The 23,858-nt window shown below is 41.0% G+C and overlaps 6 protein-coding genes and 1 long non-coding RNA gene across 9 annotated transcripts; 2 read left to right on the forward strand and 5 right to left on the reverse strand.

Annotated features, from left to right (window-relative positions):
• Nucleotides 1-154: 154 nt before the first annotated feature.
• Nucleotides 155-4,409, reverse strand: LOC130702443 (AP-1 complex subunit gamma-1-like). Of its 2 annotated transcripts, XM_057524111.2 has the most exons (13): nucleotides 4,193-4,409; nucleotides 3,888-3,954; nucleotides 3,492-3,825; nucleotides 3,192-3,430; nucleotides 3,059-3,135; nucleotides 2,829-2,840; nucleotides 2,568-2,663; nucleotides 2,179-2,505; nucleotides 1,482-2,116; nucleotides 1,129-1,417; nucleotides 730-1,069; nucleotides 414-667; nucleotides 155-344 (listed from the first exon to the last, which is right to left on the reverse strand). In XM_057524111.2, the coding sequence occupies exons 2-13, from the start codon at nucleotides 3,931-3,933 to the stop codon at nucleotides 243-245; spliced, it is 2,751 nt and encodes a 916-aa protein (XP_057380094.2). In that variant the 5' UTR covers nucleotides 3,934-3,954; nucleotides 4,193-4,409; the 3' UTR covers nucleotides 155-242. The 2 variants fall into 2 exon arrangements, with proteins under 2 accessions (XP_057380094.2, XP_059351909.1); XM_059495926.1 differs by lacking the exon at nucleotides 2,829-2,840.
• Nucleotides 4,410-4,546: 137 nt separating this feature from the next.
• On the reverse strand, nucleotides 4,547-7,961 carry LOC130702511 (Krueppel-like factor 10). Its single transcript, XM_057524192.2, has 7 exons — nucleotides 7,562-7,961; nucleotides 6,466-6,660; nucleotides 5,973-6,404; nucleotides 5,645-5,911; nucleotides 5,472-5,580; nucleotides 5,307-5,407; nucleotides 4,547-5,246 (listed from the first exon to the last, which is right to left on the reverse strand). Exons 1-7 carry the CDS (start codon nucleotides 7,658-7,660, stop codon nucleotides 5,010-5,012), a joined length of 1,440 nt encoding a protein of 479 aa, XP_057380175.1. The 5' UTR covers nucleotides 7,661-7,961; the 3' UTR covers nucleotides 4,547-5,009.
• A 1,228-nt stretch (nucleotides 7,962-9,189) lies between these two features.
• Nucleotides 9,190-11,804, reverse strand: LOC130702502 (transcription initiation factor TFIID subunit 5-like). Its single transcript, XM_057524175.2, has 8 exons — nucleotides 11,588-11,804; nucleotides 11,334-11,525; nucleotides 11,072-11,274; nucleotides 10,813-11,009; nucleotides 10,550-10,751; nucleotides 10,368-10,487; nucleotides 9,714-10,305; nucleotides 9,190-9,656 (listed from the first exon to the last, which is right to left on the reverse strand). Exons 1-8 carry the CDS (start codon nucleotides 11,768-11,770, stop codon nucleotides 9,255-9,257), a joined length of 2,091 nt encoding a protein of 696 aa, XP_057380158.1. The 5' UTR covers nucleotides 11,771-11,804; the 3' UTR covers nucleotides 9,190-9,254.
• A 118-nt stretch (nucleotides 11,805-11,922) lies between these two features.
• Nucleotides 11,923-12,610, forward strand: LOC130702552 (uncharacterized). Its single transcript, XR_009004335.2, has 4 exons — nucleotides 11,923-12,020; nucleotides 12,117-12,142; nucleotides 12,257-12,376; nucleotides 12,445-12,610. It is a non-coding gene; the product is annotated as an uncharacterized LOC130702552 (long non-coding RNA).
• An 865-nt stretch (nucleotides 12,611-13,475) lies between these two features.
• On the reverse strand, nucleotides 13,476-15,172 carry LOC130702531 (ras-related protein Rab-5C-like). The gene is made up of 5 exons (XM_057524214.2): nucleotides 14,901-15,172; nucleotides 14,165-14,384; nucleotides 13,993-14,101; nucleotides 13,669-13,928; nucleotides 13,476-13,604 (listed from the first exon to the last, which is right to left on the reverse strand). The coding sequence occupies exons 2-5, from the start codon at nucleotides 14,361-14,363 to the stop codon at nucleotides 13,489-13,491; spliced, it is 684 nt and encodes a 227-aa protein (XP_057380197.1). The 5' UTR covers nucleotides 14,364-14,384; nucleotides 14,901-15,172; the 3' UTR covers nucleotides 13,476-13,488.
• A 547-nt stretch (nucleotides 15,173-15,719) lies between these two features.
• Nucleotides 15,720-19,694, forward strand: LOC130702509 (uncharacterized). 2 transcript variants are annotated; one of them, XM_057524191.2, is made up of 10 exons: nucleotides 15,720-15,970; nucleotides 16,106-16,376; nucleotides 16,768-16,871; nucleotides 17,924-18,226; nucleotides 18,285-18,473; nucleotides 18,550-18,644; nucleotides 18,702-18,792; nucleotides 18,850-18,969; nucleotides 19,027-19,117; nucleotides 19,231-19,694. In XM_057524191.2, exons 1-10 carry the CDS (start codon nucleotides 15,892-15,894, stop codon nucleotides 19,349-19,351), a joined length of 1,464 nt encoding a protein of 487 aa, XP_057380174.1. In that variant the 5' UTR covers nucleotides 15,720-15,891; the 3' UTR covers nucleotides 19,352-19,694. The 2 variants fall into 2 exon arrangements, with proteins under 2 accessions (XP_057380174.1, XP_057380173.1); XM_057524190.2 differs by having other exon boundaries at nucleotides 15,723-15,970; nucleotides 19,228-19,694.
• LOC130702512 (uncharacterized) lies at nucleotides 19,677-22,734 on the reverse strand. The gene is made up of 10 exons (XM_057524193.2): nucleotides 22,532-22,734; nucleotides 22,276-22,456; nucleotides 22,087-22,211; nucleotides 21,918-22,015; nucleotides 21,675-21,859; nucleotides 21,380-21,614; nucleotides 21,139-21,301; nucleotides 20,971-21,073; nucleotides 20,811-20,912; nucleotides 19,677-20,351 (listed from the first exon to the last, which is right to left on the reverse strand). Exons 2-10 carry the CDS (start codon nucleotides 22,450-22,452, stop codon nucleotides 20,139-20,141), a joined length of 1,401 nt encoding a protein of 466 aa, XP_057380176.1. The 5' UTR covers nucleotides 22,453-22,456; nucleotides 22,532-22,734; the 3' UTR covers nucleotides 19,677-20,138.
• Between the last annotated feature and the right edge of the window lie 1,124 nt (nucleotides 22,735-23,858).

A 23,858-nucleotide genomic window follows, 5' to 3' on the forward strand; every position in this document is an offset into this window, starting at 1 on the left:
AGAGAGAAGGGAATCACCCACACTTAGAAAAATTAAAGCGAAGAAGGCAAGGCATTGTTTTCTTTGCAGCAACAGCAGGCCGTCAACTGTATGTATATGTACGTGTGTTTATTCTTTCTTTCTTTCTTTTGAATATACTAAGATTCTCCCTCTCATCATTTCACCCTTTTTTCGCTCAAATCTTCATTTTTTGAGGGTTTTTGGCTATTTCTTTTAAATCTTGTGATTTAAAAAACAAAAATTCATTGCCACAAGGCTGATGGGAGGTTTTTGACTTCGTCTTGATCCTGAACAGCCATTCCGTCTCGAGAAAACGACAATTTGATCCGCATTTTTAGTACTGCCTGTTAAAAACGAAAACATTATCAATTAATTTTGCACTGAAAGATTATAAAAGCAAAACGGTTACGTACTCTTGTGGGGTTGAGAATGCGCATGACTTGGGTGACTGGACTGCCAGAGGTAATAACCGTGCTCGAGGCAGGCATCATTTGAAGCTGGAATGTCTTCGGCACGGCGGCCTGGAAGAGGAAATCGCTCACTGTGGAACCGTACGATGAGCTGGCCGTTAGCGTGACTATCACCAAATTAGGGTTGTCGACCGGGCGGTCGAAAGAGAAATCCACTCTTAGTCCATTTTTATCATAGGCCGTGACGTTTTGCAGTTCTTAAAACATATGCAAATGAAATTGTACTAAAGCACAAGCCAATGATATTGATTTTTCTTACTTGGTGAAGGTGTAGGTGCAGTCCCTAAGAACCCGTCGATTAAGAAATTAGAACTAGGCGGGACGGCGGCACTCATTTGGGTCGTTGGGGAACTCAGTAAATTGGCCAAGTTATTATTGACTAAGCTGCTGGTACTAGAACCTGTTGGAGTCGTCATGAGGGGTCCGCTAAGTGGAGCTGAAGAAAGGGTTGATCCACTCAAGTCCAAACCACCTAACAAGTCGAGCAGATCCAGATTGGACGTAGATGGAGCAGTTGATGCTTTCGAGTTGGTAAATACCGGAGCCGATGGCCCATTATCAAAATTGTCCAATCCACCCAGTAGATTGAGCAAAGAATTCTGTCATAGAATTGACATGTTAAAAAATTTAAAATAAACTATTAAACTGAAGATCTTACCGAATCTTTTGTGGCTGGTGCCGAATGACTCGTGCTTGTGGTTGTAAACGAACTTAAATCATCCATTAACATGTTGTCGTCGCCATTGCTGACTAAAGTTCCTCCTCCACCTGAACTTCCGTTCGTCAATCCCTGTTGTGATGATTTATGTTCCATAGGCGGTATGCGTTCCATAATGGCAGGACGAAGAGCAACGTGCTTAGTAAACAACTGGGCATATTCGATACCACGTTGTTGCAATTCCACGTTCAAATGGGTGCCAAAGCGACTGACGATATCCTCGATTCGCCTAAGTAGATTGTAAAGAATTAACTGAAGTTACTAATGAAAATACGAATTAATTTGTTACGTACCCGACAGTGATGCTGAAACGTGTGCTGAGCTTCGTAAGAGCCGTCAATGCGTATTGCTTCGTGATGATCGTACTTTGGCTAGACGATAGAATGGCCTGAATGAAATCAACCACTTCATCCTCCCCAGCAACAACGGGCTCTTCCTGTTCGTTGGCATTGGTATGTCCATTGATAAGACTATCGCCGTATTCACCTAGACACCACGATGCAACTTGGGCCAATGGCTGACGTTCTGAAATGGGCAACGTGGCCCCTTGTAGGTCAAGATCTCCCGGTTGCCCGTCGTGTTGTAAAGATCCTGAAGAACAACTGACAGCTCGCCACAACTGGCCCACGGCGTAGCCCTGGAGTGAAGTGCTTTCCGAAATAATTTGGATGGTATTAGAAACGACGTCGTCTCGTAGAAAGTTGCCCGCCGCAATGAGGACTCTCAGAAGCGTGTCAATATGCCACCGTCGATTAGGAGAAAACCTCTCCGTTGCACTGACTATGCCAGAAGAGCATTGCGCCTTAAATTCCGCATCAGATTTCTCCAAAAATGCTAGCAGCTCTTTCATCATTGCTCGGATATTTGATCCATTGATTAGAGCAAAACTCAATTCCAGCGCCCTTCTCTTGATCGAAACATCCGGATCCTGAATTTAGAAATTTGTTTTTATTATTCGCTCAAGTAGTTTTAGTTTTGTTGATATCAAACCTTAAGGCACTCGAGTATAGTGGCACGATGTCGCTGGACGGCCGAGTTGTCTGCATGGACGGTGCGCAACAACGTGTTGAGCGCCACGTATCGTATATTCTTATCGCTATTGAGCAGAAAACGACCAAGAATGTTGACGGCCAGCACTCGCAAACCACTCTCAGACTTGATGTGCATGATCGATAGCACTGTCTCGTACAGAATGGCGTTGCCAACGTTTTTCGACGTTTCCGTATTGGTAGCCACCTGCGCTAAAATATCGTTCATCGCCTCCGATGCTTCGGCATCGTTGTGGCCCAAGACTCGCAACAATCGCAAAATCTTGACCTGCGGTCCAACATAGAAATGTAGTATTTTCATTAGAAAATAATATTTGTGGCACATGTTACCTGTAAAAAGGGGTCGCTCACACCAGACACGTCATGCTCTGGTGAGTAACCTGCCATAATCAAATTCTTGAGAATGCGCACTAGACTGGGTACCACCTGATGCAGAAGAAAATGAAAAGCATTAAGCATGGCTGGCAAAAGATATTGAAATGACAGAAGAAATATAAGTACAAAACCAAAGACAAGACGAAATGAAACAAAAAGCTGAAGGGTGCAGTTTTATGTGTGCAGAGGATTAAACAACATCGAAGGATGCTTTACCTCGCGATGCTCCTACGTAAAGCAAAGTAATTTTGGTTTGTTTTGTTCAACGTAGGGGGGAGAGATAGAGAGAGATGATCCCGCAACAAGAACAGAAACAAACAAAACAAATGGTAACGTATTAAACATTCAGTTATTACTATAAAGGGATGGATTGATTGAAAATTAATGTTAATGGAAATGGATTACTTAACAAAGACAAACGATTTGAGGATGAGGACGACATTTACCTTTTTAAAATGGATTAAAGTGTCTGGACTCCGTTCGCACATTTCGATGATGAGTGTAACTCCCGTAATTAAAACACCTAATCCAAATTGTTGATGAATATAATGTAAATGGAAAGAAACGAACGTGAGATACCGTGATTTTTATCTGAGATTAAGGATCTAGTAGCCGGTAAAAACATTTCCATGAGCTCAGGCACCTTTCCGATAATTCGGAAAGCGCACAAGGCCGCCTTCTTCCTTAGGTAGGCGTTGGTGGACTTGAGCAACCGCTCAACTTCAGAGGCCAAATCACGTGACATTTCTGGCGAAGCAATGGCACCCAGAGTGCACAAGGCCAAGCCAACAATGAACTGGACGGGGCTGTTTAAGTCACTACAACACAAAAGCACAGGTTAAGAGTCTTTAAGGTTGCAAAGATGAAAAGAAAACTTACTTTTTCAAGGAGTTGGTGATGAGAACATGAATATCTTGACGTTCATCAAGCAGCAACATTGCCCCAAGGTATCCAATTCGTTTATCAGTGAACCTTGGAGAGGCAATGAGGTTGAGGCACTCCAGCTGACCAAAATGAGCTGGGTAGCCAAGCATGTGAATGTAGAGAAGTTTTGCCACATTTCGACACCTCCACTGAGAGTCTTCTTCCCGGAAGGATGACCTGATGTATGCACATTCTTTGTTCACTACAGCTCTCTCCTCTGCAGCCGTCCTTGCAGCTCTGATCTGACGGATCAAATCCCTCAGTCGAGTGGGCGTGGATGGCATTTTGACTGCAAATGGAATTAATTGTAACAGTTTCTACAACAATAAGGCTGGTATTGAATTTGCATACCTTTCTCAGCCACCTCATTGATGACTTGCTTGATAGCGTTAGCCATTGTTGTGGTTGTGTTTAGACCCTTAGTAACAAATACAATTTAATGTCAATGGATGTCAGGTCAAATATTTTTTGCCTACAAGAAGTTAGTTCTAAAAACCAGATCTTACAAACAATTTGCAAATGGCGAGGAACATAAACCCCGTTATTTGTTTAATGCAAGTGTTCAACTTGTTATGATACCGACGCAACAAACCCAAACAGTTTGCACATCATAAAACAAAAAGGAGGAGAAACAAGAACCATGTCATGTAACTTACTGAATGGCTACGATCACTTTAAGAATGTTTACGAGTTTGCAGTTTTGCGTTAAAGCAAAACACGTAGCCGGTTTCTAGAAAGATTCACACACAAGAAATTGCATAAAGCGTGCAATTATATATAAACGGTACCCTAGCAAGTTCACTCACGGTAAATAAATTTGTCAAACATTCACTACACGACGGCCATCTTTTCAGCCAGGTGACGTGGAGCATTGCCGAATAAACAAAATTCAGCCCAGTCGGGAAAACAAGGTATGGGGGCGGACGGCCGGCCGGCCTTTCGATTTGATAATTTTTTTTTTAGATATTTATTCGTGTGTTATGTCGATGAACGACAGTCATGGAGACGTATTTTTTCTTGATCAATATCGTAATTTATTATGTCCATTTTCCATGATTCGTTCGAAACACAGTTATTGTTTAGCTCGGTAGTTTTCATTATAAATTGTGAATATAAATGTTTTAACAAGCTCAACGGCTCGAACGAATTAACAAAAACAACAATGTGGTCAACGGCAAATTTTAACAATTGAAAAACGCCATCAACTGAAAACATTTCACGGGTTCGACGTATCACTGAAAATATCCGCCCCCCCTCTGCTGCTTTTTTTTTGCTGCTGTTATGCTTTAAAGAGATAACCTACTGACCTACCGTAGACAGTAGATATATTTATATATATATAAATACTGTCTCCCGAGGTCCCGCCCTTTATTTTTAACAAATAAACATACTACTATACCCCCCCTCCCCAGGAAAAAGATTTCGAAAAATAATAAACATTTCATCATCTTTTGCTTATTTTGTGTGTTTGTTTTAATTTGAGGGAATGGCAGTTGAGGCGGACAGGATAATCTGCGCCGGGATCAATTGAGAAGCCACTGTAGGGCCGGCAGCATTGGTAGTAGCAGGAGAAGAAGTAGAACTGGCTGAGGCGAGTTTGCGAGTGGCCAGTTGCCAAGCCATTGGTTTCTGCTCGCGGGCATGACGACGGACGTGCTTGGTCAAGTGGTCAGAGCGCATAAAACGACGCTGGCAAACCGGGCAACTGAACTGTTTCAAAACGATTACGTTAACAACAAATTCATGATTAAAGGAGTAAAATTCATATACCTTCTTCTCGCCAGTGTGCGTGCGTTTGTGACGGGACAGCTCGTCAGAACGCGAGAAACGGCGATCGCACCCGTCCCAGCTGCAAACGAAAGGCTTCTCACCTAATTCAGTTGTAAAAATTTGAATAATTAAGAGAAAGCCTTGAATTTTCGGACATTTGCATACCTGTATGAGTCCTCATGTGCGCTTTCAGATGAGATGATTTGAAATAGTTTTTGCCACATCCGTCGAAATGGCATTCATAAATACGCCGACGCTTATCCGCTTCCCTTTCCTACAACCACGAGAAAAGGTTAAGAATCAAATATGCCTTCAAAAATCAATTATTCTGAAATTACCATCTTATTTGGAGCGATGAGGGTCATGGATGGGATGCCAGCAGTAGTCAACACAAAATGGGTGATTTGTCCGTTGTTATCACAGGGGGCCAGGAAAAGAGTGGTGCCAGGGGTACCCATTGAGCCATCAGCACCAGGGGCACCCAATGGCACGACCGGTATGACTCGAGTCGCTGACGTTCCATTGATTACATTACAATTACCCAAAGTTGTGCCATTCAGCATCAATTTGGGAGCAATGGCCACTGGCGATTTTATCGGGATCGCCTACAAGCAAAAAAATCTGTTAATTAAATGTAATAATTATTTTTATAAAGTGAAAATATACCTGAGAAGTAGCCGGCATAGAAGAAGAAGCAATCATTTCAGGTACAAAACGAGATACAGGAAATTGCTGCACAATTAAATCACTAGTATTTTCATTAAAACTATTATTCGGTGGTGGCTTGTGATTGGTTATTTCGCGTGTTTCCCGATTGGTATCTTTGTTGGCAACAAAGATTTGCTCCATGCCGAAATTGGCGTTGCGTAAATGCCGGTTGGTGTTCTTGTTCTCGACGAATATTATTTCACGACCTGGCAATGCAGGACCTCCCATTAATTTCTCCTTGTTATTTTCAGCCTCTTCGTGTTGATTATTGGATTCCTGTTGAATCACAGGCTCTGCAGTTCCATCCTTTTTCCCAATCATGATGACAGAGACGGGCATTGATGTAACACTGGGACTCGGAGTTCTTGGTGGTGTGCACGACATCAATCTCTGGATTTAAAATAATTTAATTAAATTAAATGTGTTTTGAGGAAATTTCAAATAAACATACCTTGGCGGATTGAAGATGGTCGCTAGAATCGTCGCTCGACGCCCATTGATCTTGCGATTCATCTGACGAGCCGCTGGATGAGCTCAGTGATGACATACCGGCCGCTTCCTGTTGTTGACGAGTAGCTGCCCGTGAAAAGGAGAGCAAAGTTTCAACAGCCTCCAAATCGGCATCAGTTTCCATATCTTCTTCATCCTATCAAATGATAATGAGATTTGAAATCAAAATTTGAACACCAAAGAGCTACAACAATTTTAACATTATCGTAGGTTCGTTTTCTTAAGGTGAAGTGCACTCTGATGGAACAGCTGATATTATGCAACCTTGGCCCGATTAGGACCGATCCATATGCTTTATTTGAATCATCAACATCAAAAATACGCATGTGAACATTGAGCTTTTGATGATTGCGCAATTAACAAGTACATGTTTATTTGTAATCTTTAAGATTCACGTGTTAGTGGCCAACACACGCACACACAAAATGACGGGATCAACAGCCGTACAGCGACAGCCTAGCAACAGCCAATCAGGTGTTTTTATTTCTGTGTGTGTGTGTGCGAAAAATGTAAAAAAGAGTGTTGCTGCCCGCCGAAAAAATCTCGTCGCATAGTGAAAGTCGTTGCCGGGAAAGCGAATATATAGTGTCCAAAAAGAACGCCTGCATTCACGAACGCACTAGTATATATATATATACATGTACTAGGATATCACGTGATCGAAGAGTGACGATGGGAGCGTGCACAACAACAGAGTGAAAAGCAACGGGGGCTTTTCCGTCGTCTTCGGGAGCAAAAAACCCCACCCACCACCTCAAATCAAAACTGTTCGTTCACTTGCGTTGTTTAAAAAAAAAAAAACTTTTTCGGGGGAGGGGGACTACGTGATGAACGTGCCCTGTTTTCGCCACATGTCAAGGCACTACGCACATGACAATGTTCTCTTGCAAAAATGTTGGACGCAGCAACGACTCTGGAACGTACCCAATGACCTCACCGCCCGATAACAATTGATGTTTCATAACTTAACTCCTTTCCACCAACAACATTTAAGGGTAATGATGTTAACACAATCCATGAAATGATTTTTAGCTTACCGCTGAATGATGATCGAAATTATGTTGAAGCATTTTATTGGTCGGCGTTGCCGGTGGTGTCATGATGACTTCTGTTTCGTTTTTGCTCGTCAAATCCATGTGGAACACTTATGCCAAACTCTTCTTATTGCTAAGTATGAACACAATGTTGAATATATATCCTGATTGTTTCGCACGACACGGTTGAGAGAACTGCTACTGTCAAGGTATCTTTACACTTGAAGACGACGTGAACGACTGTGGTTCTCTAGTGCTAAGTCTTTTTCTTTTAGGAGACTTTCCTTGCTGTGAATGTGTGTGTGTAAAAATTTCTGAAACTAAAACAGAAAAAAAAAAGAAGTGTGTAAAGAACGATGGGGTGGAAGTGGATAGGAGAAAAACGTGGTGGGCTGAGCCCGCGCTCGATCGTCTGTCGTTACGGACATATCCCGCGCGATCACATCGGCGCTAGAAGCGAATGCCCTAGGAACCAATCAAAATGTCGAAAAGGCCCGAACCACTAGCTGTTCACGTGCTCAACGCGTGTCGCTGCCAAACTGTATATGCCACCAAAGGGACAACCATCTAATATACACACACACACACACCCTTTTTTTTCTCTCTCCAACATGTATTACGTAAACTCTCGACTTTGTAATTGCCCAAACAGCTGACAGTTCATATTGTTGCAAACTTATATTATCGTTGTGAGATGCACATTGTGTGCATACAGTTACATAGCAACTATAACTAGGCCACAAAGTTTTGGCATTGGCGTAGACTTGCGTATTTTAATGGCGAACGTCTGAAAAGAAAAAGTTCTTTGTTGGTTAGAACATTTCAAGCCATTACCGCACCCACCATTGGAGATATGTCTAATGTTGCTATGCCACGTTTCGTGTCCCTTTTTTTAAGTTTCCTCCAGAGCCTATAGCGATTGCGTCACCCGTAGAGCGATAATAAATCAACAGTTGAGTTTTCAACGTTCCTTTTACAGCTTTTTCCTACGATAATGCGATACGAGCAAAATGAAAAAAAAATGCCAATACTTCAATTTCCGGAATTAAAAGTTGTTTTGCACACAAAAGAAGATGTGCAACACACGTGACGGTCAACTTTTTAAATTTTATCCGGTCGTTATACAAGTCAAAACACGCACAACTCCATAAAAGACTATTGTTTCTTTACAATTTCTTATGGACTTGCGTGACGTGTTTTCTCTTGGCAGCTCGTTTTTTTTTCTTTCACATGGTTACAAACTCGAAATTGATTATTCCGTTCAATATATGGTCATTTCGAATACACTTTGTTCATTTGAATGTTTGAACAGCTTTGGGATTTTTCCAAGGTTGATATCTCGAGCTGCAGAAGTTTTTATGTTCGTTTTCTTGACAGGTCTCGCCAAACAAAACTGGTATAGGCTTACAGACTGACCGGGTGTAAACTGGAAACTTCTAGATCGACTCGGAAAAAACCAGGTCGATTATCTTCTATTTATACAACTGGGGCTGTTGGTTCACTAGGAACGTTTCAAAAAAGAGCTGACTCGGCCCACCAACTCTGGATTTTCCACTGCGACAAAAACAAGATGATAAAGTCTATTTGATTACCTTAAATCACTAAGTTCTTCTGCCTGAAAACAAATGCAATAAGAGACAAAGTTATATGTATTTTAATTATTTAAAAAAATTATCTAAATGATAAGTCGGATGATTTAGCCTTCGAACATGCCGGCGGCTAGGAGCAAATTTCTTCGTGTGAAATGTAATGACATAACAGGTGTGGCTTTAGTCGGATAACGGGCCAATCGAAGAGACTCGATGACGTTGCTCCGTTTCAGAAGGTCCGGGTTGTGTCCCGAAATGTTGACGTCCTCCAACGAGGACTCATCCGTCAGCCGGAAGAAATCCCACAACTGGATAGAGCCATCTAGGGAAGCCGTCGCAAACACCGTCCCGTCGCGACTGAAGGCCAGGCTGGATATTGTCATGACGTGGCCAGGCAAGTCGGCTAGAAGGTGGCCGTAAGCCAGATCCCAGACCAAGACTTTCTGATCGGCTCCACCGGACGCCAGAAAACGACCGTCGGTTGAAAAACACAACGCCGACACCGTCCCCTATTGGAAAATAGCAATTAATAAAAAGCAATGACGAGAAAATAAAAATGTCCATACTTTATGGCCAGTCATCAGCCGGACGCAATTGCCAGAGACGCAGTCCCATAAACGGACGCTTCGGTCGCTCGATCCCGTGGCGACGTAATTGGAATTGGGATGGAATTGGACCACATCAACGTCGGAATAGTGGCCGGCAAAGATTCGTAGCGGCTGGTGGTGATCGGTGGCCCACAGACGGGCAGTCCGGTCGTGTCCCACTGACGAAAAGTAGTAGCCGTGTGGGGAGAAACGCACATCCCAGACTGGATAAATGTGGCCTTTGTAAACGACGAGGCAAGTCCACGTTTGCAAACTCCACAAACGAATGGTGGCGTCTTCCGAAGACGAAAGCAGTAACGTTCGGTCATGACTAAACGAGGCAGAATAAACTGGCCCACAGTGGCCATAGAGCACCTTCATAGTTTCGCCCGTCTTATCGTCCATCATGCGAACAAGGACATCTTCTGCCTCCTTGTCAATATCGGCCAATTGTTCAGCTGGTTTCATAGCACGAAGCTTCTGAGGCACTAAGCTCCACACTTTCAGGATTGAATCTGAAAATCCTGCAGCGAGAAGAGAGGAATCTTCGCAAAATTCAACACACGTTACCCTGCTCGTGAAAAAGAAAGTTTATCAATCAAGCAAAACACAAAGGTATCATATTGTACTAACGTTTCCGTGCAATTCAGCATTGTGTAGAAACAAATGGACGGCAAGCTGTCTGGACCAAGAGCCACCCTTTTGCTGGCTTCACGTAGGGCTCTGACCTTCTCCAGTTTGTCGATATCTCTCCTGAAACAGAAATTCAGCTCAACCTTTTTTCTCTTTCTGCGTGGAATTTCCCAACATCTTACAAATCTGGCAACGGCAGCCGACTGGCTGGTGGAGCATTCGGGTCGCTCTTGGCTTTCTTGTTTAATAAAGGATCTTTTTTCGGTTTTTTCTTTTTTGGCTTTTCACCACCTTCTCCCGGCTCACCTTCCTCTTCCTCCTCGACCACTGGAAGCTGGATGTCTGGCTCTTTTAGCAGGCCGTAGTAGATTTTGGTCTTGTTTACTACAATAAACATAACGTTATCTTTGTTTTTTTCTTGAAATTTTAATAAATTGTTATTTGCCTTGTCTGTTGGCCTCCCCTTCCATGGCCCCTGCGGTAGACTCGACCTGCGCTTTATTTCGGGGCACTCCTTCGTACATGTCGACGTACAAGTGTTCTTGGATTACATTCATGACGATAGATTGGTTTTTGTCCTGCAAAAACCTCTTGAGAACCGAATAGGTATCTCGGGACATTCGAACAGTAAACTGACTTGATCTGTTGAACATGTAATAATGCACATTAGAGGAGAAAATACGGGAAAACATTACAAGCCATACTTGAAATTTTCCATAAGGTCACTGCCCTTCATGTGTTCTTTCTTAGTGATAAAAGAAACCTTTTTAAGGTCTTCTTGATAATAATCTTCTTGGTCAATCGAAAAGCGTTCCATAAATTTAGAAGCTTCAGCTTCATGATTGTTGTAAATCATTTCCAAATACATGTGGACAAAGAGGGGGTACAGCACTAAAGACAGCTCGTGCTGCAGCAAGTAATTACAAATTAAATGTTATAAAAAACTTGTATGAATAGTAATCTTACTTTATAAACATCTAATGAGCTTTCAACAAATCTCCTATAACTCAGGTAGGCTTTTTCATAGGCATTTGGATCTCCTTCGCTTTTGTATGACGAAAGCAAATTGGTTGCCTCCGAGTCCACTTGAAGAGCTTGGGCATCTCTAAGCTGATCCTCCTTTAATCGCGCTTCTTTTTTCAGTGCGTCAGCTGTCCCCTAGTCAAACCAGCAGTTATAAAATGGGTCTAAATAAAAAAAAACTAGACACGTCTTCTAACTTTGAGGTTATGTTTTTGTAGAAATTGTAGGACGGCCGCAAGAGTATTGGAATCAACATTTTCTGAATCTAGAGTTTGAGAAGCACTATTGTCACTCGCAACCTCGCTGTTTTGGTTTTCTGATGATTGAGTTTTAACGTCTGAATTAATCGCTTGGGGTAGCTGGTTCATACTATACTCCATTTTTTTCGATCGTAAACAACTCGGACAAGCAGTGTGCCAGTTATCAAATTTTTGAGGAAATATTAGAACAACCAACTATTTACAAGCTAAAAAATTACTTATTTCTTTATCAACATTTAAATTAACTTAATTGTCTGTTTTCTTGAAAAAAGTTTATCGCAATTTTCAAGAAAGGATGGGTAAGTGAAAAAGGCAACCTAGTGACTCCATTTGCCTCTATTCGATCACTCTTCTCTGCAGCCCACTCTCGGTAAGTTGTGCTTTTTTGTGAAATCCGAATACATCCATTTATTACCACGTTTGTGTTACTGGAAATTAACAAAGTTTGTTTCTGTTTTACTTTTAGAGTCCAGCTGCATCATGAGAGCAAAGGTAACTATTAGTTTTCATTTAATTTCGACTGTTTAACGTGGCGCCATTCCAGAACTATCTAGGCGTCGTTCGTGTAACTTGAAGCTAATGATTCGTTTTAATTATTTGTTTTAGTGGCGTAAGAAGCGTATGCGCAGGCTTAAGCGTAAGCGCAGGAAGATGCGCGCTCGTTCCAAGTAAATCCATCCTCACACTCGCAGTCACATGGAAGCAGAGTGGCAGTCTGATTTTTAGGTAAATTTATGACTTACTACATGTTCAGTGAGGTTCTCAAGCTAAATATTTTTCCTCAATTTCCCCAGGTAATTCTGAATCGGTTGTCATTCCAATCCCTGAAAACTAAGACCACCATACGAGTTCTATCTTGGAAAAGCTGCTGAAATTTTGGCTGTAAAAAAATTACCTCTTGTGAAATGTCATTCATATTTGAACAATGTGCATCAATAAAGATTTGTCTTTTCACAAGAATTATCTCTTTACGTGTTTCATTTAGAATACTAAAAATGAAAAATCCATGGGCAAGGCAAGAAATGTACATTTCCTGATATAGCAGCGTTACTTACACGATATCCATGCTGAGGACATTATTTCTTTTTGGAAAGGTAGGGGAGAGGGCCACGATCATTATCCAGGAGAGAAAAATCTAAATTATCTATAGAACACCTACATTTATAGAGAAACAAAAGTATGCAAGTAGTCGTAATCAAGATTTCACAAAGCTTGATTTACAAAAGTTATGAAGGGCGGGGGGAGTCGAGTATACACAAAAGAAACAGGGTGCAATTCTACACAAGAAAGAACCATCACACATTTTTTTTTTTAGGAGAAAAGTGTAAGTGGGTGTGTTATGTAAGAAAAAACATGTTATGGATGGTCAGGAGATTTAATACAGAGTCAGGCCATTTTTAATCTTGCCTCTTTAAAGAATTTCCAATTAAAAACCACCGTTTAATTTGGAATGTCGCTGCTCCGTTAGAAAAATAATAAAAAATAAAGTACGATATTGTTGACAACGGATATTCCCCAAAAAAAGGTAACTATTTAAATGCTGCAACTTATATTCTTATGGGGGGAGAGGATGCTGGAAAGGACGAGAGGAGATATAATATAAAAGTCATTTCTTATGGTTTACAAAAAAAATTAATAATAATATTCGAAAAAAAAGGAAGGAAAAAAGGAATTGGATCCCCGCGTGGAAAACAAAGAAACAAAGAACGGATGATTTTTTGTTTTGTATATATGCTGGATTTCTTTTTTTGTTTTGTTTTTCGTCTTTAATAAATGTGTAGACTGTAGTTTTCTTTGTTTAGTTTTTTTTTTTGTTTTTGTTTAGTTAGTTTTCGCGATCACTTGCAGCACGAGGATGCTGGTTTGTTGCCATCTTCAGCTCGGTCTAGCCTCCTTCCCTGACCACTGCTCCCACCAACTCCTCCAGCTCCATCATTCTTAGGTAGTTTCTTGGCTACATTGAGCAATAAATGATAAAGACACGTGCCTCTGGAAATAATTAATACTAATAACAATACCGATAGCCAAGAAGATGTCGTTGACGTTCATGGCCGTCTTGGCCGACGTTTCCATAAAGAGAAGCCCATTCTCTTCAGCGTAACCTTTAGCCTCGTCGAATTCGACAGCACGTTTGGCCGCCAGGTCAGCTTTGTTGCCCGCCAAGGCAATCACAATATTGGGGGAGGCTTGACGCTGCAACTCTTTCACCCAGACCTTGGCCCGGCCAAAAGTGTCTTGATTGGTGATGTCGTAAACAACGATTGCAGCTTGGGCCCCTCTGTAAAAATACAATTACTAATTAGAAGCCAGGTAATAACCTTGTTAAGTCTTGAAGTCGATACCTGTAGTACATGGGAGCAAGACTGTGGTATCGTTCCTGCCCAGCAGTGTCCCAGATCTCAAATTTGACAGTTGTGTCATCCAAGCAGACTGTTTGTGTCAAGAAAGCAGCTGCAAAATAACAATAATAATGAGCATTGAAGGTTGCAATAAACACTACCAATAAATTTGTACCTCCGATGGTGCTTTCCTGGTATTCATGAAATTGCCCTTTAACAAAACGTAGTACAAGACTGGATTTCCCCACTGCAGATTCACCAAGAAGCACCAGTTTAAACTGACAGATTTTGCCTTGTGTGGCACCGTTTGGTCTCTGAGCGGCTCCTCCAGCTGAGGCTGCTGCTGTTCCAGCTTGAGATGCACGGCTTGCCATGGTTTTCTTTCAAAGGTGAGGCTGCAAAACACACAAGAAACAATAACACCTTGGTAAAGAAAGCAAAATCAACCAGGATAGAATCCCTATATTGGTCAGAAGGTACTTAATTGGCTTCCTCAACTCATGACCTACTAAACAAAACAAAATATTCCAGTTCAAACCAGGAAACTCTCTCAATTACTACTGTTTTTTTACTGTAAGAAATTATAAAATTTGGTAGTATCAAAATCCATACTAATATTTCAGCAGGAAGTCAATTGGAAAGTGTAACAAAATATGGAAATTCACGCGTAAGAGTCAATCACACTCGACAAACAAACACAAGACGACCGAGAGAATCCAGCTGGGGTGGTATTTTGAAACGTCACTTGAACATCAGGCGGAGGGTACTAACAAACATTACACGTAATTCTTTCCTATCCCTGTCTGGCAGAGGGGAGGATGGCAATGGCTTACACGAAAAAATACCGAGAGATATGAAATAAAAAAAAGAAAAAGAAAATCGAGAGGCGTCTACCGTCACGAACAACTTACACACGAGAAAACGAATTAAACGCCGATGCTGTTCAGTTGCTGTTGGAAACAAAAAAGTCGAAAAACTCTTGATGACACACACTTAAAGACCAACGACGACAGGAAGGAGAGTTTCAACAGAGAACGTCGGTAATATATATTACGATTACGAAATTCGACTGCTCTAGTGCTATCTCGCTCTGTAATAATGGCCCAAGTTTTATTTTTTGCAGCTCCCAAAACGTAAAAAAAAATCCTCCACACAACAGGGGCGGCGACACACGAAAGCTTACGACTCTCAACCACAAGAGGGATAGATGACTGGCAACCTTGTTAGAATTTCGTGTACAATAAACTAAAATATTGTGCACATTCTTTGTTTCGCCAGTAAATACTATACTGCTTGCACCTGATTTGATTACTTCAAGGGCGATTCCGTTGACTCTTAAAATATGGGTATTGCATAATCAATAATATTAATGGTACTATTTAGTGCTGGTAGCCATCTAGCGGCAGTAAATATAACTATGAAAGCGTACGCTTTCTTCGCAAAGAGAGGGTGTTTTTTCCCCCCAAATTCGTACCGGAAACTTTAATTAAGGCTAAGACCACGAGGGGGATAAGATACTAATAGCCAACTCTAATCTTGGTTTCAATTAGCAATTATGGAAACGTTTTCTGATTTAAAGATTAAGGACCATTCTTCACAATGCTGAGCACGTACATTTTGAAAGGTACTTGTCGTTATTACCTCGAAGAGTAAAGCAGCTGCACAAGTTAACCATGCGGGGGTTAGCAGTGGTAGCAGCAGCAATCCCGTGTTGTATATTGACGTCCACGCCACGAGTCGCACGCGGCGTCAGTACCACCTCGACGGTTAACAGATTCGAACGTGTTTTGTTTGCTTAGTCAAAAAGATTGGTTGCTGTTTTCCTTTTAGCCGGATGATGACTTAAGAAGATTCCGGCCGCAAATTTTTTTTTACGACAAAAGAAATAAAAGCACGTTCACTATGGCACGTCGACAGCAACAACAGCTCATCATTGGATTACTACTCTTTTGTGTCATCATTGACGCAGTGCAATCTCAAGGTAACCTCGTACGGCCTCTGTTTTGCCAATGTTGACATTTGAAAATGAAATGTGCATGTCTAAATATGAACTTTGTTGTCACGACAATTTCCCATCGATTGTGAATTGTCTTAAAGTTTCAAATTTTTGGAATAGAATTGAAAAATGGTACGGCCTGCAAGGAAGAAATTCTTCAACTTGTTTGCGACTCGGAATCCGAAGTCCTCGTTATCCATCGAGCTGTTTTCGACGGCCAAGATACTGACGGATGTGGATTCTTTATGCCGATTAACATTTCCTCATTGCTACCAGCCACGTCATCCGCAGCTCCTGATTTGAATCAAAAGAATTTGACGGAACAAGAAGATGAAGAGGAAGGCTTCGGTCGTAGGCAATTATTCTCTGTCCAATCAACTGTCAACCGCCGGTATGTCATAATTAAGAATCAACTATGAAAGATAGCCTAATGGCACACGTCCAAATAGATGCTAGTTAATGAGTCTTTTTAGTTTCCATCAACGCATTCGAGTTGACGGATGGATCAAAGCTTTACCTTTCTACAGCAGCTGTTTGATATGTATCGAACAGGAGGGTGGAAGGGCCAAACTTTTTCAATAGTTTATTTGCGTCGGTGGAAAGGGGAGTTGTTAAAAGAGGGGACACAAAAGAAGTGCTTTTTAGGTTGGGGGAGGATGTCAGCATTGATGGAGTAAAGCATTTGTCAGCCACTTAACATGAAAGTACTGGCTACTAGTAGTTTGGGGGAGATGCTTTTTAACATAATCAATATACATGTTACTCTTTCTTGAATGTGACAGATGTAGCGGATTTAACAACTGCACTGTGCAGTTGGAGAACGATGAACCACAGGCGAAACAGTGGGGCAATGGCAAACTTCAAGTTCTCTACAATTGTATCCCAGGTACGATTTAAGTATTTTTACATTTCATCTTTATCTTCCGGAGGGGATTATTCACGCCAGATTGCGTACACAGAGTTTGGATTGAAAAGTTCTTATTTGAACTTGTGTCTCTATTTAAAGTTTTTCTTGTCATGGAAAAAAAAAAAATCAAATGCGCATGTGTCTGCGTCCGTCCTTTGGGGGGTTTTTGCACCATGTGCCCTCTAACCGACACTACTACACTCTACCGGATCAATAAAGTCTCTGCGCTCTCCAGTAGCATTTCTACATAAAAGCCACCCCTTTTTCTATATTCACAGTTTGAAAAGAAAGAGCTTTTGGGTCAAAAATAAGCACTCACTTTGCTAGAAAAGTGAGTGGTAACCGAAGAGCACAACTTATTAATGATCCAAGCAGAGAAAAAAGTTATTGCTACGCTGTATGCTTAGAATCTATTATGTAGAAGTAGAGAACGCGTCTAGACTGTTGTGTGCGAGAAAATCGATGAACTTGCAAGAAACAAAAGACTCCAAATGCAAAAAAAAAAAACGAAATTCTATACACACGCGATTATCTGATTGGTCATTGTAATGCCACATCCGCCGGAGACTAAAAAGAATCATAATGAATTCATTATTTTCCGGGTGGCTTGTAATTTGACAGCCATTGTCATGACATCTCCGACTAACAAATCAGATTTCGGATATAAATCACTTCCCTTTTTGAAAGGAAAAACGAACCATCTGTGTAAAACACGGTGTTGATGGTCGTATTTTGCCTTACTCATTTTTCGGTGTGTCATGACGGCGCGAAATCCCACGAAAGAAAAAGACCCACAGGAAGAGATCCAAAACAAGATATACGATATCCAACTGCTGGCTTCGACATCCTCCTTGGCGGCCTCCCTCGACGTGATGACTAAAAAAAGAAACAAAAGCTTATTTCTTTTTTTTTTTTCCTAACATTGCTTTCCTATCTCTACGTGTACTTTTTCTACGTCAACGAACTTTCCTCTTTATTGGCACATAACCAAGAAAAACTTTTCTCTTTTCATATCGATTTGTTGTCAACAGCCATGTCTGCAAAGTACAGCTGTAAAGCCATCATCGAGATCGTCACTCCCGAGATGTCGTCCAGTCCAAATAATTTGATGGTCTCCGACGAAGCTTCGGAAAAAACAGCAGAAATTGTTACAGAAAAACCTAAATGGTATCCTGGACCGAAGCAAGTCCACGGATGGGGTTACCTCCATAACGTAAAATACCCGGAATACTATCGCGGAAATGATAAAGGAGAAGCAGTTGATTGCCGTTGGACCATCCGAGCCAATCACGGACGTCGGGTTCGACTGACTTTATTGGATCTCTCCATCAGAAGTGAGTTTTCGTACCTGCCTACGTGTGTTCCCCCATTGTGATTGAATTTTTTTTGCAGGTGTGGTGCAGGGCGAACACGAATGTCAAGATGTTCTGACCGTGACGGAACATTCACGTCTTTTACTCAACAAATGTGGGGACGTCGAAGAACCTGTCGTTATTGAATCATTTGCCGATGAGGTTAACATTACCCTATCGGTCAAATCAAAGTTCCAATCGAAAAGGGGCTTAATGGCCTACTTCACTGGTAATTATTACGATTATTTACAGTCGATTGAGCCCACCCTCATTGGGATTCATTTGTTTTCCAATCTTTCATTAAGCTATGGGTTGCCCAACGCCCAGGACTCCTAAACAAGGTCATCTAGTTAGCGGAAGTAATTCCTCGAGGGCGGAATTTCTCTGCTCCGTCGATCACGTAATGACAATTATCTACAATCCAATTACTACGCATCGATTCATTTCTTTATTGTAGGTGTTTCCCGATACGGGTATACGTTCGCGCAATCTCACCTGTCTGAGTCAAGAAGGGCATAGATGGAACGAGGATTTGCCGGATTGCATAGGTAATTAAAAAAAAAAACGGAAACGAAATTTTAAACTAAACTTAAGAATGTGTTTAGATGTTAAACACTTTAATAATAAATCGTCGTCAATCCACCATATCATTCGGGATCAAAAAGTCAATAAAAATTCAACCGAACCGGAAGTTGGTGAATTGACCAACTACAGTCTGACTTATGGTACTTCGAATTAATGGTAAAATTAAGAACAATGCACTTAACTTTTATGGCTTTTAGATTTGATTGTGCCCACGTCGATTATTGCGGGACTTATCTTTGGTAATCTCCTCGTCTTGGCAGGGGTCATCCATTGTCGTCGACGCAACAGGTAATTATCTAACCAGTTAAAAAGAAATGCCACTATAAACAGAAATAGTAAAACAATAAAAACATAAGAATTTATAGTACCTTTAACCATTGTTTTTTACAATTTAAAAGCAGGAAATTGGGCAGTCCAAAGGTCGAAAATGGAACTGGTGGTGATGTAGAAGAGTGTGTTCCGCTTCAGGAGACGCCTGGACCTAGTGATGTTCCACAAAATCGAGTTGGAACACCAGTTTGATGTCAAAAACAAGTCAATTTCATTATTTTTAACAATAATTCTCATCAACAGGCCAAGAAAACAGTAAAGCTCATCAAATATTTGACAAACGTAAAAAAAAATACTCCCTTTTAAAAGCTAATTGTATTATGTTTCTCCTTTTTTCTAAAAAATTTCGGCTTTGATGTTTCGTGTCATGTCTCACCTGCCGCTCTCTTCTTGCCGTGCAATTCGTTTTCTTGTCAACTTTTTGTTGTTCTCTAACAAGTGTCGCTTTTATCCATCATGAAATCACCAAAAATTTCGCAAATTATAATTTGAATTGCATTATCAGTGTCCTAATACATAAAAAAAAAAACTAAAATACGTGAACAACAAAAAAAATGAGACAAATCGGGATGGGACAAGGAAAAAATTTGATCCGGCAGAAGCAGCACACAAAGAATTGAACATAGTGTTCGCAAAACACAGACGAATAGGAGGAACACAGGCCGGCAGTTTGTTTCTTTGTACATTATAACGAGTTCAAGAAACTTGACGCTTCAGAAGATCCACCGCTTAAACGATTTGACGGAGAAATTTTTTAAACAAAAAAATATCATTTGGAGATAAAGGAAAATCAATTTTAGGTGGGGGCATACAATTGCGCAGCAAAAGAGTTTACAACACGTCATAAAATCAGACTCTGATCATTTCTTTTTTTTTTGGTTTGCAAAATAAATGAATACTAACGTCTAATGAAACAAAAAAAGAGGGATTGGTTTCGGTAAGGAAATAGTTTTAAATTCACTAGCACATTGAATTCAAATCAGGCCTTGATTGCAGTGGAATTGACGTCACTCATCAAACGAGAATGAACTGCCGCTTGTTCAGAGCAGCACGTGGGGAGCATCAACTCATCCGCTCCGCATTCTTCCGCATTCGACTGGGTAACGACACGATTCGCGCCATTGGCTGATGTCGTCGAACGCTGGCGGCATTCGTTGGACGTAATTTCCATCAACTGTTCAACTTCTCGGCCCTCCAACATTTCACAAGACACAAAAACTAATTATTTTGGCAACAACTCAATTAGACAAAAATCACGTTAATGAATCCGAAAACATTGCGAATATTTTTCCAGCAGGCGAAGAAAGAGGTGCAGCATGCGAGCAAGAAGAACAGATTAAAGAAATTTGCATCAAGGAAGAAGAACTTAAAAAAGATAAACATGATTTTATTACAAGGAAAAAAACATAAAAGTTCTTTTAAACAACAAAAAGAAGTGCAGAAGAAATAAACAGAAATTCAGCTATAAAATGCATGAAGCATCGAATTAAGGTAGGAAATATTGCACTGATTAATGGTGCTGTCAAGCCATGTTAAAAGCAAAAATGCAAACTACCGCTCAAATGTGACTACTTACAACCTCGAAAGCAATAATTCCATCACCGTGGGAACTATCGATCGGGTTATGGTGAGCCACATCTCCTTCCTTTACCTGTTTAGACGGGCCGCAGCAAGTGTTGGCTTCGCAAGTCTCTTTGGCAGGGCAGTCCAACGCGCAGCTTTCCGCCTCGCTGGCGCTTTCATCTCCCGGAAGCTAAAAGGGAATCATGTTTTTAAGATTACTCTTTGATTAGGAAAATGTGTTTATTTACCTCTGTGAACTCGGGCTGGATCGTCGTCGAATGAATGCCTTCATTGTGGAAAAATTCTTTGACTCGTTCGGCGATTTTCATGTAGTCCGTGAGATTGCGGCAGCTTTAGAAAAAATACAATGTTTGATTTGTAACTGATACGACAATCAGAATTTAAACAAAGCATACCGAATGTGTGCTGAAGCGATAATTCTGTCCCCTGCCAGCTGCCAAACGTGAAATTCGTGCACTGCCAAAACCCCTTCGACTTGGCTAAGCAACTTGCGTTGAATGTCGTCCAGTTGAATATGGGTCGGGACCGTTTGGAGCAGAATCAAGGCGGACTCGTTCACTGCGTGTACCAACATAAATTTTCGTGATCGTGCAGGCAAACAATGGGTTCGATATTTGTTGATGTTTCGGTACTTACATAGCGGCCAAGTCGACCACATGATCAGGCAGACCATAGCAACACTGAGAGCAGGATCAACATACAATTTGTACTCCCATTCTGTGAGCCAAATAACCAGGGCAGAAATGATGACCACAACGGATCCAAGAGCATCGGCCAGTACGTGCAAAAAAACACCGTGCATGTTGAGGTTTTTGGGTTTTGATTTTTTGGTTTTGGCACTTTTCGAATTGGCGTGCGAGTGGGGCGAATTCTACGTTAATGCAGTAGATTTTAATATGCTGTTAAAATAAGCCAAACGTTTTTTCTTTACCCCTAATTCATAGACGGCATCATTTTCGTTGTCGTCTATAGAGGCCAACTGGGCAAGATGAGAATGGCTGTGCGGAAGGTGAGAATGGCCATGACCATGGCCACCGCTATGACTATGGCCGTGGCTGCTGCTACCGCCTCCGTGGCTGTGGCCATGACTTTTACCTCCGTGACTGTGACCGTGTTCTAATATTTAAGACGGTTACAATAACTTGAAATGAAAAGGTCTATGATGAAAGCATACCATGAAAAAGAAAAAGGCCAATTAAGTTGACAAAGAGGCCTACACAACCAACAATGAGAATGAGCTGGGGGTCATGAATTTCTTCAATTTCAATGAATCTAAAACATGAAAAAAAAATGAATATCTTGAATGTAACAAACAAGATAAATGGTGGAAATGTAGAGCTTACCTCTTCAAAGACTCGACTAGAATGGAGAAGCACAAAGCCACGAGGAACACTGAGTTAACTAGAGCGCCCAATACTTCAGCACGAGCCCAGCCAAAGGTGTTCTTTGACCACTTCTTTGGTGACATCTGCATTGGAAAACATAGAGGTTATAACCAAAAATCAAAACAAGCATTTGTAACGCTAACATACCTTGACTGAAAGAAAGGCAATAACAATAGAAACAACATCACTGAGCATATGAAAACTATCAGCCACCAATGCCATGGAATTTGTGACATAGCCAACCACCAGTTCAATAATGAAGAAACTGGTGGTGAGCCCAATCATTGAAAGCAAACGGCATTTCTTCCCAGAATATCGCCCCATTCTTCTGAAAATTATAAAAAGTATTAATTTCAAAAACAAAATCCCATACCCATTTAATTTATGTAAATATAAACATTACCTTTCAAGTAGATGTATCACTAACCCTGTATACAACAAGTTTAAATGCACTTTTAGTTACTTCAATTCATATAACTTAAACATAGAATAGGGGCGGTCAATAGTTATCACTGGACTTGACAACAGCTAAACCTGCACTAAAAAAACCTGCAAACTAAAAACTAACACAGGGCAGCAAGTCAGAGACCTCTTCGGACTCTGCATTCTGCTCCAAAGGGGTTGTGCAACCTACTTGTACAAAGACGGGGAAGAAAATGACCACCCCCTAAGGAGTTGCCGAAAATATACACACGTTACATCCCTCGGATTTTGTAACAAATCGTGCCGTGCCGAAAACAAGCGCACGCCAGTGTATAATTGCGCCTCGCTGTCACGTTTAGTATTATGAAATAATTAGCAAGCGGGAGCTGACCTTGGCTTCCTTACAATTTTTTATTCTTATCAGTTGGCAGCCATTCCATAGGGGTTGTTAGATTTATTCTAGATCTTTCTTTTTAATTTGAGTATGGAAATTCAGAGCCAGATTTTGTCTGCTAACACGTTGCAGTACTGTTCTCACAAAACAATCCTTAACAGTGCATTTACGTATGAACAACAATGCGTCTATTCTTCTAAATCATTTTGTCACGTTTTAGAAGGCAGCTAAATTATTCTGTTTCTGGTCAAGCGTGTATAGCAGTCAATGGATTGTTGGTCATTTTTTCATACTCCAAATTAGGAACTCAAATTCGTAGAATCGATTCATATAAGACCGCATTCCAATGATGCATCACCCCAGAAACAAGAACTTGTCAAATAATTGAGCCCCCATTCAGTGCCTATCTTAACCAATCTGCAAATATCTTGGGATCACTTTACCATTGATAGAAAACACAAGCCTCTAATCACCATAGCTCCTCTTTCAGAAGCACTGCAACAATACCCGAGTTGAATGAACTGTTGGGGCGATTGTGAAGGTCTCAAAGGAATGAACGGCATGATTAACGAGGACACAATACATTAGAGATCTTAATAAAGCATATCAGAAGAACTTTAGTCTTAGTGGAGGTTAAAATGCAGGAGATAAAGTGGCGAAAAAGAGTCTGGTACTGAATGATATGACGGAAGTAGGCAGACATCAGTTGAACAGTATAGCGCCATTTTGTTTATGAAAGGTAAATGTATGACAAAAATTACAGTGGGTTACGAACCTGATACCTATTAGCAGGTATGGGCGTAATAAAGTCCATGTTTTTCTTCTTGCACTTAATTTGCTTCGTCGACTGTTTTAATATAGCACTTCGACAATCATCTTCCCAATTATACATAAAAATCTAATTCCCTTCTAT

This window comes from Daphnia carinata, chromosome 6 (assembly GCF_022539665.2).
Source record: "Daphnia carinata strain CSIRO-1 chromosome 6, CSIRO_AGI_Dcar_HiC_V3, whole genome shotgun sequence".
Classification (NCBI taxonomy): domain Eukaryota; kingdom Metazoa; phylum Arthropoda; class Branchiopoda; order Diplostraca; family Daphniidae; genus Daphnia; species Daphnia carinata.